The 15535-nt window shown below is 42.9% G+C and overlaps 1 protein-coding gene across 7 annotated transcripts in view; it reads left to right on the top strand.

Annotated features, from left to right (window-relative positions):
• The first annotated feature begins 381 nt into the window (after positions 1-381).
• The window catches only part of PLAAT1 (phospholipase A and acyltransferase 1), a 27173-nt gene continuing 12019 nt past the window's right edge, over positions 382-15535 (top strand). The window contains exons 1-3 of one of the 7 annotated variants that reach the window (XM_051818916.3): positions 409-569; positions 1723-1975; positions 12545-12683. In XM_051818916.3, the coding sequence (XP_051674876.1) occupies positions 12545-12683 (139 nt within the window). In that variant the 5' untranslated portion in view covers positions 409-569; positions 1723-1975. Of the gene's footprint in view, positions 570-995; positions 1344-1722; positions 1976-12544; positions 12684-15535 lie in introns of those variants that run through there. The other 6 variants (XM_089330844.1, XM_051818915.3, XM_051818913.3 and 3 more) reach the window with 6 other exon arrangements.

Raw genomic sequence — 15535 nt, 5'->3', positions numbered from 1 at the left:
AGAGCCTACAGATTCACCCTTAACCTTCACAATCCTACTTGATCCCTTTATAAAACCAGCTGCATATTTTCTTAAGTTTTCTTTTCTTAAATTCCACTGTGATAAAAACAAGTAAAATTAACGAGTGGTTTTCACCTTCAAACCAGTAGGAACAAATTCTTTTTGCTGAGCTTCTGTTTTCATCAGAGACAAAATCTAGGGGCTGACTACTTTGAAGGACAGTTCTATGCAGTGCTCCAAAAAGTTCAGGCCACAGTCTGCCAGGCCTTCCTTACTTAGCTGGGTAGTATTCCGGGCCTCTCTTTTTTAGCAGTGAGAAAAAGGATACTGTCCCTGCCCAGCTTATTTTTAAACTCCCATGGCTGTGTTCCTGGAGGCCTGAAAGAGACAGCCAGGCTATGATCTGTCACATGTACCCAAGTCCCGCTGAGTAAGGGACCTGCTCTGCTTGTCTGCCTGAAACCAGAACCGTTCCCAGGAGCAGGGCAGGGCAGGGCAGGGCAGGCGGGGAGGGCGATGGGCTGCCACAGTTGCGTCTTTCATGACTGCCCCATCCCATCCTGAGGCAGGTAAATTCCTCGCCAGCCTTGATGCTGGGAGGGCGCTTTCCGTTTGTGTGTTCTGTCTCCCTTCTCCTGGCTCTCAACTTGATCTTGAGCTGGGGGTGGTGGTGACAGGGAGGGGTCCACAGTCACTGTGTGTCTTCGCTGTCGGGGCGCTGGATCAGGCAGGCTCAGGAGCTCATAGAACAGCAGGGAGGTTTTAAAGCCACTCTGCTTAGGGCACTGGATCCCTTGGGGACTAAAGGCATTGGTGTAGGGCTGGAAGGTGCATGTTTCCAGCGCATGGGGACTGTGCATGCCTGATGAGTGGCGTTCCAAATTTCTGGGCCCAGCAAGATCGGTCATCTTAGTAACGGCAGCCCCAGGTACCATAGGAGCTGGCTGCAGGCACGCCCCAGCGCCTGGGAGGGGGGTGGAAATTTACCCTGGGGTTGCGCTCACTTTGACCGTTGGGTCAGTGCGCAGCTTCTTCCGTGGGCGTGCAGAGGGCTCGCGCAGCGCGATGCTCGCGGGTGTGCTGAGGCGAAGCTCGAGGTGAACGCCCTGGGCAGGCAGGCGAGCCAGAAGCCTGGGGCGTGCGCCGCAGCGTCCTGGCTCCTGGCCCGGCGCGTTGCCGCCGCGGCGCGCGACAGGGCTGGCGTTGGCTCTGCAGGAGGGCCCTGAACTGGGGTCAGCTCCTACTCCGGGCTGCGGATGGAGGAATCCCGCGGCCGCTAGCAGGAGGCTCCCCAGCTGCGAGGCCGGGGAGCCCCTAGAGGGATGCCCTGGCTGAGGAGTGAGGTGTGTGGGGCACTGGGAGGGAGGCCGGGCCGCTGTGTCTCAACTCGGTGCCCAAGGACAGAAGCTGGGAGGGTCAGAGGTCCTGAACGGATCTGCGCTCCTGTTGGGGCCTCAGTCAGCAGGGGGAGGAGAGTGACTGCCCCAAGGCACACAGCTGGGAAGTGGCGGAACTGGGACCCGGGACAACTGCTCCCAACGCAGCGACCATGAATAATAATACAAGCAATTATGATTAGATTAGCCTTTAGAACTAGGAATGATGATATTACTTTGGCATTCAGGACTTTAATATGACTCCTGGGCTGGAGAAACACAGCCACTTGTATCCTCAATAGGCTTAAGTTACTCATTTTTCATACATTATTAACTATTTGCTCAGTTACTTGTGCCAGGCACTCTACTGGAAACTCAAGTCCTGGAGGGAAACACGAACCAGCCATCCTCACCAGGCGGAACACCAGTCACTGGGGCCGGTGGAGACAGTGGGACGCACTGTGGCGTGGAACGTGCTCCGGATATGCTGGGGACCTGGGGGAGGAGGGGCACCTGACCTGGATCTACGCGTGGGTCGTTTTGGGGCTCTTGGAAATGAATTTCAGGTGGAATATCCAGTGTTAGAAAGAGAGCTCCAGGTGAGTGTGAAAAACAGTGAATAGTTTGGTGTCCCTGGACAGTAAGGGTGAATAAGAAGGCCAGGTCTATGGAGGGGGCGAGGTGCGGACACTTACCAGGATTCCAAGCCCAGCTAGACAGTGCTGTGGCTGATGGCGGTTGTTTTGATGGAAAAGGAAACCCTTAGATGGAGAATGAGAATGAGGGACCAAGGATCTGTGCAGCCCCGTAGGTCTGTGAATTAGCCAAGCTCTGGTGTTTTCTGGAAGCATCCCACTGCAGCAGAATTCTCCGTGGAAAGTGCAGCTGGAATGGGAAGAGTCCCATTCAAACTGGGAGACTTGCACCAGGGGTAGCCTGGGTGACCTGGGACCCTGTTTCCAGTGGCATTCTGGGGAGTAGTTGGTAAAAGCCTGCTGTTAGTATTTCTGGAGCACAGATGGCCTCTAGGACCTGAGCAGCAGTAAATCAACCTGTCCCTCTCTATTTATTTCTTCTGATGCACCCCTAGGGACTGATGTGGAACTATAAACACAGTATACCAAGATTACAGGCTTACCTTCCTCCCATTCTTTACTATAAACTATTCATACAAATCTATGCAAATAACCTGTTACCATTTTCCCTTAAACACAACACATACAGGTTGTGATAGAGGACTTTATAAGTGCACTTTAATTGTTCTGTCATTTTTGGTAAATATAGTTCAAGTAAAACAAATCACATATGCAGATAGAATACAGTCATCAGCCTAGGGTATGAGTTTAGGCACCTTGCTTCTGTTTCTAACCCTACCTAACACGTCCTGGCAAGAGAGGGGTGGGACTTCCCCAGCAAGACTCCACTTCCCATGACTGTCTGGTTCTGCATATGCAGGTTGGAAGCTTCCTGTGTTGTTTGAAATATATGTCTGCCTGGTTTTGCAACTTCTCTTGTCTCATGGGTCTTTGAGAAGAAGGAAAGGAGGAAATATCTTGTAGCAATTCCTTTGGTGAGTGATGTTAAGCAGTGTTATAAAGAAGGAACAGGAAGTCAGAGTAAAAACATAAACATGAAATGGAATTCTAGTTTTCTCAGCACCTTTGTGACTTAGGTCTGACCCTTAACTCATCTGTGGGTTTCCTCAGCTGTGACCCTAGTTCCCAGTGTTGACCAGTCTGAAGATATCCCTTCACCCCCAGAGCCCCTCCTGTGGCCCTTTGATGGTCACACCCACTCCCTCACAGCTAGTTGCTTCACCTCAGGCAACCACTGTTCCTAGATTTATAATTTGGTTATTTCAAGAGTGTTTTACAAATGGTATTTCTTTTCTTTCTTCATTCAGCCCAATGCCATGAAGATTCATTCTGGCTTTCGTATGGTTCAACAGCCTGTTCCTGTTTGTTCTTTAGTAATACTGTGTGATAGGCCTGCAACATCATGTACCCATGGAAGGTCATCCAGGTTTATTCCATTATGGACAATTATGAATAAAGCTGCTGTAAACATTTCTGTGAGGTGTTTTTGGGTGGACATAGCCTTTGTTTTTGTCATTCTCTGTGATCTATGCTTAGGAGTGCAATTACTGGATTGTATAGTGGTTACAGGATATATTTTTTAAGAAATTGCCAAACTGCTCTGAGAGTGTACCACAGTACAGTCCCACCACTAGTGAATGACTGATTCAGTTCCTGCATATGGTTGTCAGCATTTGGCGTTGTTGCTGTTTTTTTCTTTTAGGTGTTCTGATAGGTGTGTTGTGATGTTTCCTTATTGTCATTTGCATTTCCCTAGTGGCTAATGATGTTGACCATGGCTTCCTTGACATCTGTGTATCTTTGGTAAAATGTATCTTTGTATTCTTTGTCCATGTTCCATTTGTGCTCTTTGGGTTTTGTTTCTTTTTTGTTTTTAGTGTTGCATTTAGAGAATTCTTTATAGGTTAAAATGTTCTCTCTCAGCCGGCGCCGCGGCTCACTAGGCTAATCCTCCGCCTAGCGGCGCCGGCACACCGGGTTCTAGTCCCGGTCGGGGCGCCGGATTCTGTCCCGGTTGCCCCTCTTCCAGGCCAGCCCTCTGCTGTGGCCAGGGAGTGCAGTGGAGGATGGCCCAGGTGCTTGGGCCCTGCACCCCATGGGAGACCAGGAAAAGCACCTGGCTCCTGGCTCCTGCCATCGGATCAGCGCGGTGCACCGGCCGCAGCGCGCCAGCCGCGGCGGCCATTGGAGGGTGAACCAACGGCAAAGGAAGACCTTTCTCTCTGTCTCTCTCTCTCTCACTGTCCACTCTGCCTGTCAAAAAAATAAAAAATAAAAAAAAAAAATAAAAAAATGTTCTCTCTCAGCTCTGCAGCTTGTATGTATTCTCTTCTACTATGGAACTTGTCTTTTCATCTGCTTAACAGGACCATCAGCAGTACAAAAGTGTTTAATTGTCTTAATTTTATTTGAATTACACAAGTTCCATGTATTTCATATATACATATTTAGGAACAAAGTGACACTTCCCCCCCACCCTCCCTCCTGCTCAAGCTGCAACCCTTCTTCCTCCTCCTTCTCACATTCCCACTCTTAATTTTTACAAAGATCTGTTTTCAGTTTACCTAGTGATAGTATATCTAGCCCTACACTAAGTAAAATAGTTCAATAAATAGTATGAAGAGGAAAAAAAAACAGAAAACAAAAAACAAAACAAAAAAATGCTGTTTCTCAACAGAACAGACAGGGCTATAAACAATCATTGAATCTCAAAATGTCTATTTCACTCTAATACATTACATTTCAAGCTACTCTATAGTTACCTTGCATTAGAGAAAATGAATGATAGATGTCTTTTTTGGGACTGGCTTATTTAACTAAGTATAATGATTTCCAGTTGTGTTTATCTTGTTGCAAAAGACAGGATTGCATTTTTTTTACAGCTGAGTAGTACTCCATAGTGTTTATATACCATAACTTCTTTATCCAGTCAACAGATGATGGACATCTGGATTGATTCCATATCTTAACTATTGTGAATTGTGCTGCAATGAACATGGGGATACAGATAACATTTCCATATATTGATTTCTTTTAATTTGGGTACATTCTCAAGAGTGAGATGGCTGGATTATATGGTAGATCTATATTCATATTTCTCAGGCATCCCCATACTGTCTTCACAGTGGCCGCACAAGTTTACATTCCCATCAACAGTGGATTAGGGTACCTTTTCCCCCACATCCTTGCCAGCAATTGCTGTTTGTTTATTTCTGTATGAGAGGCATTCTAACTGGAGTGAGGTGAAACCCCACTGTGGTTTTGATTTGCATTTCCCTGATGGCTAGTGATCCTGAGTATCTTCTCAAGTGTCTGTTGGCCATAAGAATTTCCTCTCTTGAAAAATGTCTGTTAAAGTCCTTTGCTCATTTTTTAGCTGGATTGTTTGTTTTGTTGTTGTTGAATTTCCTGAGCTCTTTGTAGATTCTGGATGTTAAGCCTTTATCAGTTGTGTAGTTTGCAAATATTTTCTCCCATTCTGTCAATTGCCTCTTAACTTTGCTGAGTGTTTCATTTGCAGTACAGAAGCTTTTCAGCTTGATGTAATCCCATTTGTGAATTTTGGCTTGGATTGCCTGTGCTTCTGGGGTCTTTTATAAGAAGTCTTTGCCTATGCCAATGTCTTGCTGAGATTCTCCAATGTTCTCTAGTAATTTTGTGGTATCAGGTCATAGGTTTAGATCTTTGGTCCATTTTGAGTGGATTTTTGTGTAAGGTATACGGTAGGGGTCTTGTTTCATACTTCTGTATGTGGAGAACCAGTTTCCCCAGCACCATTTTTTAAAAGATTTGTTTATTTATTTGACAGGCAGAGTTACACAGAGAGAGGAAAAGTAGAGAGAGAGAAAGGTCTTCCATTAGATGACTCACTCCCCAATTGGCTGCAGTGGCCGTAGCTATGCTGATTTGAAGCCAGAATCCAGGAGCTTCTTCCAGGTTTCCCAAGGACTTGGGTCATCTTCCACCACTTTCCCAGGCCACAGCAGAAAGCTGGATGGGAAGTGGAGCAGCCAGGACTCGAACCAGCGCCCATATGGGATGCCTGTGCTTCAGGCCAAGGCAGTAACCCACCGCACCACAGCGCTGGCCCCTATTTTTTTTTTAATATTTATTTATTTATTTGAAAGAGTTAAAGAGAGAGAGAGAAAAGTGGTGGGGGGGTCTTCCATCCACTGGTTCACTCTCCAGTTGTCTGCAATGGTCAGAGCTGCGCTGATCTGAAGCCAGGAGCCAGGAGCTTCTTCTGGGTCTCCCATGCGGGTGCAGGGGCCCAAGAACTTGGGCCATCTTCTACTGCTTTCCCAGGCACAGCAGAGAGCTGGATCAGAAGTGGAGCAGCTGGGACATGAACTGGCGCCCATATGGGATGCTGGCACTGCAAGCAGCGGCTTTACCTGCTCAGTGTCAGCCCCAGCACCATTTGTTAAGGAGACTGTCCTTACTCTAATGATTGATTTTAGCTCCTTTGTCACAGATAAGTTGATTATAGATGTGTGGTCTGATTTCTAGAGTTTCTATTATGTTCCATTGGTCTACAAGTCTGTTTTTGTGCCAGTACCAGGTTGTTTTGATTATAATTGCCATGTAGTATGTTGTGAAATGAGGTATTGTGATGCCACCAGATTTACTTTTGTTGTATAAGATTGCTTTAGCTATTCAGGGTTCTTGTGTTTCCATATTAATTTTAGCATCAATTTTTCTAGATATCGGAAGAATGTCATTGGTATTTTCATTGTGATCACATTGAATCTGTAAACTTCTTTTGGTGGTGTGGACATTCTGATGATGTTGCTTTTTCCAATCCATGAAATATGGAAGATTTTTTTCATTTTTTAATATCTTCTACTATTTCTTTCTTTAGTGTTTTGTGATTTTCAGCATAGAGATCTTTCATAGAGATCTTTGACATTCTCGGTTAAATTTATTCCAAACTATTTAATTCTTCTTGGAGGTATTGTGAATGGGATTGATCTTTTTTTTTTTTTTTGACAGGCAGAGTGGACAGTGAGAGAGAGAGAGACAGAGAGAAAGGTCTTTCTTTGCCATTGGTTCACCCTCCAATGGCTGCCGCGGCTGGCGTGCTGCGGCCAGCACACTGTGCTGATCCGATGGCAAGAGCCAGGTGCTTCTCCTGGTCTCCCATGCGGGTGCAGGGCCCAAGCACTTGGACCATCCTCCACTGCACTCCCTGGCCACAGCAGAGAGCTGGCCTGGAAGAGGGGCAACCGGGACAGAATCCGGCGCCCCGACCGGGACTAGAACTCCATGTGCCGGCGCTGCAAGGTGGAGGATTAACCTAATGAGCCATGGCGCCAGCCGGGATTGATCTTAAAAGTTCATTCTCAGCCATGACATTGTCTGAATACAATGGCCATTGATTTTTCTATGTTGATTTTACATCCTGCCACTTTACCAAACTCTTCTGTGAGTTACAGTAGTCTCTCAGTGAAGTATTTTGGATCCATTATATATAGAATCATGTCATCTGAAAATTGGGATTATTTAATTTCCTCCCATCCAATTTTTATCCCTTCAATTTTTATTTTCTTGCCTAATAGCTCTGGCTAAAACTTTCAGGACTATATTGAATAACAATGCTGAGAGTGGGCATTCTTGTTTGGTTCTGGATCTCAGCGCGAGTGCTTTCAACTTTTCTCCAGTCAATAGGATGCTGGCCGTGGGTTTGTCATAAATCGTCTTCATTGTATTCAGGAGTGTTCCTTCTGTACCAAACTTACTCAAGGTTTTCATCATGAAAGGATGTTGTATTTTATCAAATGATTTTTCTGCATCTGTTGAGATAACCATATGGTTTTTATTCTTCAGTTTTTGTTATTGTGTTGTATCATATTGGTTGATTTTCAAATGTTAAAATATCCCTGCATTTCAGGGATAAATCCCACTTGATCTGGGTGAATGATATTTCTGATGTGTTGTTGGATTCAATTAGCTAATATTTCGTTGAGGATTTTTGCATCTGTGTTCATCAGGGAAATTGGTATGTAGTTCTCTTTCTCTGTCGTTTCTTTCTTCTGGCTTAGGATTTAAGGTGATGCAGGCTTCATAGAAGGAATTTTGGAGGATTTCCTCTCTTTCAGTTGTTTTTTGTTTTGTTTTGTTTTTGGTTTTGGCAGGCAGAGTTAGACAGTGGAGAGAAAAAGAGAGAGAAAGGTCTTCCTTCCGTTGGTTTACCCCCAAATGACCACCATGGCCGGCACACTCTGCTGATCTGAAGCCAGGAGCCAGGTGCTTCCTCCTGGTCTCCCATGCTGGTGCTGGGCCCACTGCCCTCCCGGGCCACAGCAGAGAGCTGAACTGAAAGAGGAGAAACCGGGACAGAATCCGGTGCCCCAACCAGGACTAAAACCCGGGGTGCTGGCGTTGCAGGCAGAGGATTAGCCTAGTGAGCCACTGCGCTGGCCACTTTCAGTTGTTTTAAATAGCTTGAGAAGAATTGGAATTAGTTCTTCCTAAATGTCTGGTAGAGTTCAGCAATGAAGCTGTCTGTTCTTGGGCTTTTCTTTGTTGGGAGGTCCTTTATTACTGATTCAATTTCCTTTTGGTTATTGATCTGTTTAGGTTTCCTGTGTTGTCATGACTCAATTTTGGTTGGTAGGTTATATGTGTCTAGGAATCTATCCATTTCTTCTAGGTTTCCCATTTTGTTGGCATACAGCTCTTTGTGGTAATTCCTGATGGTTCTTTTTGTTTCTGTGGTATCTGTTGTTGAATTTCTTTTTTCATCTCTTTTTATTGAGTTGGATCTTCTGTCTGCAGTACAAAAGTGTTTAATTTTGAGGACATCCATTTATCAGCCTTTTCCTGTTATGGTTCTTACTTTTGGCACCAATCTATAAACTCTTTGTCTATCCTAGATCTTGTGAAGTTTCTCCTATGTTTTCCCTCTGTGTTTTACAGTTTCCATTTAGGTCTGTGATCTCTTCTGAAATAATTTTTGTGTAAAGCAGAAGATATACAGGAGATTTAGATAGAAGATTTGCATTTGTTATTTCAGCACCAATTGCTGAAAACCTTTTGTATAATAGGTAATTGGGACCCATCAAAACAAATTCCCTAATTCCATTTCCTTTATCTTGACAACACTGCAGGCCGAGAGGTAGGGTGGTGAACTAGAACTGGTTGGGTTTCATTCAAGCCATCTTCCTGGAAGTGCTGGGATTCCTGGGAGCATCAGTAGCAGCAGCAGAAGCAGCAGGCTGAGGGGCAGGTGGAGCTCTCACACTCTCCCTGATGCCACCCAGGGCAGTGTTGCTTTTTGTTATTGTGTCAGTCTGTTTTGTGGTTTGATACAAGGTCTCCCCAGCTAAAAGAAGCTGGGGGACCATTGGATTGGATAACATCTGAAAGGCCTTTTTGTACAAAACTGCCATGATTCTCAGTGTTTGGTGTCAGAACTCAGACAGCTATATGCCTGTAGGCTCCTCACTTAGCTTATTTTTTCTTTGAAGATTTATTTGTTTACTTAATTGAAAAGCAGAGTGACAATGAGAGAGAAATAGAGAAACAGAGACAGTTCTTCCATCCACTGGTTTACTTCTCCTTCCATCCACTGGTTTACTTCTCCTTCCATCCTCTGATTCACTCCTCAAGTGGCCCAGGATAAGCCAAGCCAAAGCCAAGAGCCTGGAACTCCATCCAGGATACCAGCATCAGTGGCAAGGCACCAAGCACATGGGCCATCATCTTCTGCTTTCCCAGGCACATTAGCAGAGTGCTGGATCAGGAATGGAGCAGCTGGGACTCAAACTAGCCTCCAATATGAGATGCTGGCGTTGCTAGACCTGGCTTAATTTGCTGCCCCACAACTCTTAGCCCCCTCCCTTAGATTCTTGAGGGCTTACTCATATGAAATTCTTTTTCTCTTATCCTTTCAGCTGTTTTCATGAATATAATAATCTTGGTGAAATCAGTTAACTTACACTTCATAAATCAATTTGCAAACTGTGTGTCAGAAATTGAAAATGTGTTAACTATCATAAGACTTTGCAGCAGAATCACCCATCTCAGAATTATCCTGATTGGAAGTGAGGGTGAGGAACTGAAATCTACATGGACTGTGACCCAAATGTACCTTTCACAAAGAGCCACCTCATTCTTACCATCCACCTGTGTGGCTCTTGCCTGCCACAAAGTACTTACAACAGCTTTTCATTCACAAAGGGTTTCTTATAAAAGCTTTTTGAGATAAACAAGTCAGTCTTATATTCTTATGCTTGTTTTCCTAATGAGGAAACAGACTGAGTTATCAGCCCAAATTGAAAAGAACTAGCAAGTAGTAAGTAGAAGTCTGAGAGAAGGGCTTGCATCATTAACACTTTGCACTGCTATTCTTCATCTATATTTTTCTAATATAATGGTTTTGGTGGGTATTTTCCAAAAGCTGGTATGCTACTGTAGCATTTCATCTATAAAATGAGATAATAATATGATAGTCTCAGATCATTGTGAGGGTGTTTTTCAGTGAAATGGGGTTAAATGAGATAGTGCATTGGAAAAAAAAGTTACACTATGTGCTCCCTGTAAATGATGGTTCTCATTATAAACTTGGCTGAATTTGGGAATTCCAGTCAACAGCAGTGTATGTTTGCTGCTTCCTCTTCTTGGTCAATGTGTTTTTTTTTATATTATAGTGGATTATCTATTTTTCCTTTTAGTACCCATGGGGTTCAATTGTGAACTGCCATATTGATGAGGCTCAGGGATATTTGAGAGAGTGGTTAGACTTGATTGTTTCCATAAAGTTGTTTTAGTAGTTATTTTTCAACAGATGGACAGCTCACATTTGGTCACATTTCTGTGGCAGTATGATGATTGAAATTTCAACAGATGGTATACAAATACTTGGGAAAACACCCTTCCATTATTGAATGCTGCAAAAAAGATCTTTAGAGTGCCAGAAAAACCATAGTCTACATTCCAAGTCCTTAGCCTGAGCTATTATAATTATAACTTAAATGATTTGGAAGTTTATATTTCTGGCACTCAGAATTATTTTGTAATTGAGTGTTCAAATCTGTAGTAGAGTGAGATGAGAAGGAACACTGTTGTCAATTAGAGATTCAATGTCGACAAAGCATTAGATCTTGATTCCACTCATGACTAGATCTTGAGTCCACTCATGACAGACATACTTAACTCCCTCTTGCTGAGTCATTCTACTTTTAGGTCATACACAGAAAATGTAACTCTTCATATAAATCAACCCTCAGAGACTTAAATGTTCTTTCTGATAAGTATTGACTTAGCAGGGGAAAACAAAAAACTCACCAAACTTAGAACTTTCAGACATATTCATCAATGTGATGAACTCCCCAGCCTTTCTGTGCTCATGTCCCACTCCTGCTGTGGACCGCCTTGCACTGCTTCTGAAGTCAGGAAATGAGCAGTCAGACAGTAAGTGGGGCAGTAAAGGGAGTGATGGGACTCAGTGGTGGCATCTGTGGTGTGTAATATAACAAAGGGCATTTATCATTTGGTAGTGAATGGAAGCCAGAATGCCTACACTTACACAATCCACAACAAAGTTCTTAACAAGGAAGAAATATCCTGTAACCTACATTACACCTGAATTTCTGGCCGGGCACCATCTGAGCCTGGAATATATCTTTTTATTTTCAGAGTTCTAATATCACAGAAAACCAGCATCCACATATGCCTCTGCTCCTTGATTTTTATGCTGCTAAATGAAAGGCTGAAAGGCTTCTAATCTTATCCTTTTGTTTCCTGACTTTCTCTTGCTCAGTACAAGCATAAACACTTTATCCTGTCTTTTCCTATAGTCATGGACCGAGTATTTACCTAGTAAAACAGATACCTGTTAAGTTCACATTTTTTCCCTTTCTAGTCCAAACAGGGCATATATTATATTTAACACTTGAGAAATTTTGTATAAGGTAAGTTAAATTTACCAAGAGAGAATGATAAAATGTTTGTGCCACTGGATTGTTGGGCATTGCCTAAAATCTCCATTACAATATGGCGCCTGGCAGATGTTCGAGGGGCGTGTCTACAGCTGCCATGGTTAAGCTATGTAAGATCAGACCACCTGCAGGGATAGGTCTGCTTTAGTTCTGGACATGTGGACAGTGCGTGATCCCTATACTTTGCTTAAGATGCCCCTGTGCGTGGTCCACTCATGCCTGCATGACCTTTTCTCTGATTGGCTCCCCTACTGTGCATGTCCTTCTAAGCTTTATAAGCCTGTACACTTCTTCAATAAAGCGGTTCCTGCTTCGACAGAACTCACGGATGCTTGTTGTGTGTTCATCACCCATCGACCTTACCTTGTTGGGGAGTGCTTGCACTGCCCCTGCTGGTTAGGGGCTAGCACTGGGCTTGAGACCCCAACACTGGATTTCATCAGAATGAGAAGCAATGGCAGACAACTTCTTTCTCTATTTGTTACATGTGCTCACATGCTTCAGTGTTGGACTCATTCAGCTAAAAAGACAGTGGTATGGATCTGTATGCCTTTGCCTCTGGGGGATCCTTAAGCTGATTCTCTCTGGGCAAGTTCTATCAGCTAGAACTTCTTTGTGTCTGTCGTTGCAGATGGAGTTCAATGATTGCTTCAGTTTGACCTACCCTGGCAATCCCTACCCAGGGGACTTGATTGAAGTATTCCGTCCTGGCTATCAGCATTGGGCACTGTACTTAGGTGATGGTTATGTTATTAACATAGCACCTACAGGTAAGGATTGTTTCCAGTGGTTTCTGGAAACTTTTTAGTTTTCTTGGAATGAGGAGTCATGAATGAAATCATCAAACAAAAAGAAACAAAATGTTGCAGGTAGATAAACCCAGCATATCTAGGTTTAGGATTTAGGAAGGATATTTGAAGACCAAAGGCTAATAACACCAATTCTTGCTATGAAAAATACCACTGCAAATTACAGAAATAGATGTCAGAGTGCAGATGAGTGATGTGGAAAAAAGAAGTCAATGACATGGGATGACAACAGCTGAGGATAGTGTGGTGGAGTTTGGAGGTACCGCAGTTGTAAATGAAGTGGTGAGGAAAATTTTATAAGAAGGCATTTGAAGAAAAGCAAGAAAGAGGTGAGGAAAGCACTCAGATGAGATCTGGGGAGAGTGCCCTGCAGCAAAGGGACAGCAAACACCAAAATCCCCACAAATAAGTGAGGATTATGAATTATGAACAGTTTGCATAAGAAGAAAAGAATCTCTATCTCTCTCTCATACACACACACACACAAACACAGATTTAATTCCAATATTCTAGTCATCTAGGAATTGTAAAATAAAACAGTTTTTGTCTTATTAGCAAAAGCTCAAATGTGATGTCAGTCAGGGTTATTGAGGATATAGTGAAAGGAATACAAAGATCTTATTGATGGAACTGTTGATGGATAAAGGTGTTCACAAAAATTATTTGACAGTGTATGCTAAGAGCCTTAAAAAGAGTTCATATGCTCTTATCCTGTATTTGTACTTCTAGCATTCCATTCTGGGGATATATTTAAAGATGTAGATGGATACTTCTCTCTAAGGTATTCACATCTGTTCCATTTATAATGGTTTAAAAATAGACAATGGCTAATGCTGAATAGAAGAATAATTAACTTATGATTTCACCACAGAATATTAGGAGTCTGTATTTAGATGAATTCTTTGGTTTCTTGTAACATAAAGCTGGACTTGGCTTAAACAAAAAGGCAAATTCATTGCTGTACTGATGGAAACTACATAAAGAGCAGAGGTGGTGCTGCCCTACAGATAACCTGTACTAGGGGTTTGAACACTATCTAGAAGCTCCATCACGTACCTGCATAAGATGTAACTTTACATTTTAAAATCCATATGAATGGTTTCAAGCATTGGGCTTTTATCCTAGAGATAGAAATTCAGTTTGGTTCTATTAACTATTGTGGTGTGCTTTCCAAGCAACTTTACTTCTCCAAACTTCCATTTCCTAATTTTGTCATTGGGCTAGTTAAAAAAAAAAAGTAATTCTAAATAGGATATATAAAGTTACTTCAAAAACATCCGTGGAAAATGTGTATTCTTGAAAAGCTATGCATAGATCCCAAAATTATTTTGCATTAAAGTAAACTTATCTTTTAAATCCATTTTCTGTGCACTTTTTGAAGTGTCCTCATACAAGCCCTAAGGACTTGCAACTTGCAAGAACCTTTAATGTGAGATATTAACTGGAAATATTACACCACTGAGAAGGAAAATAGGCAAAAGAGTAGTAGAAATGAAAGTTCACTTTTAGTCCCTAGAAAAGGAAACATTTCTCAACACTGTTTATGGAGATGCCTTTCCTCTTGTTGCTCACCTGGACATGCAGAGTTTAGCAGCTGCAGTGCAGGCCACGGGGAGGGCCCACAGTCTGGCATTAGACCTTTAAACTGAGTAATTACCTGTCTAGCCTCCAGTACTGGCAGTGGCAGACCAGTCTACACAGGTTTCTGGCAATGTAGGCAAATGCTTTCCAATAAAGGTAGCTGAGGTTGAGTGGCAGTGCACCAGGAATGGTTAACAGGTCATTGGGACATGGCATGGAGCTACATCTAGTGGACAGTGCTTAGCAGGTGAGCTTTGGTTTAGGACTTACTTTCTTAGCCAAAGGAGCTGGCTAAAGAAAAGCAGAACCTTACTCTATTAAGAATGTACTCTCTAGAATACTATACACCAGTCAAAAACAATGAAATCTGGTCATTTGCAACAAAATGGAGGAATCTGGAACACATCATGCTGAGTGAAATAAGCCAGTCCCAAAGGGACAAATATCATATGTTCTCCCTGATCGGTGACAACTAACAGAGCACCAAAAAGGAAACCTGTTGAAGTGAAATGGACACTATGAGAAACGGTGACTTGATCACCCATAGCCCTGACTGTTGATGAACAAATTAATACTTTATCCCTTTTAGTATTGTTTTTGTTTGTTCTACTTAATACTATTGGTTGAATTCTGTAATTAATACACAATTATTCTTAAGTGTGGAAACTTAACTGAAAGTGATCTCTGTTAAATATAAGAGTGGGAATAAAAGAGGGAAGAGATGTACAATTTGGGACATGCTTAAGCTGACTTGCCCCAAATGATAGAGTTAGAAACGTGCTAGGGGATTCCAATTCAATCCCATCAAGGTGGCATGTACCAATGCCATCTTACTAGTCCAAGTGATCAATTTCTGTTCTCAATTGATCATAATGATAGGACCAAGAGTCAAAGGGAACACATAAACAAGACTAGTGTCTGCAAATACTAACTGATACAATAAAAAAGGGAGAACACTCCAACATGGGAAGCGGGATACACAGCAGACTCATAGAATGGCAGATGTCCTAAATAGCACTCTGGCCTCAGAATCAGCCCTTAAGGCATTTGAATCCAGCAGAAAAGCCCATGAGAGTATTTCAGGCATGGAAAGCCAAGACACTCTGGCAAAAAAACAAAACAAAACAAAACCTATATGAAAGATCTCTGCAAGTGAGATCCCAGTGGAAAGAACAGGTCATCAAAGAAGGAGGTACCTTTCTCTGAAGGGAGGAAAGAACTTCCACTTTGAC

Source organism: Oryctolagus cuniculus, chromosome 4, assembly GCF_051225735.1.
Source record: "Oryctolagus cuniculus isolate XC-2025 breed Fujian yellow rabbit chromosome 4, ASM5122573v1, whole genome shotgun sequence".
Classification (NCBI taxonomy): domain Eukaryota; kingdom Metazoa; phylum Chordata; class Mammalia; order Lagomorpha; family Leporidae; genus Oryctolagus; species Oryctolagus cuniculus.
Note: the sequence above shows the minus strand (reverse complement) of the source record. Positions and strands in the feature narration are given on the sequence as shown.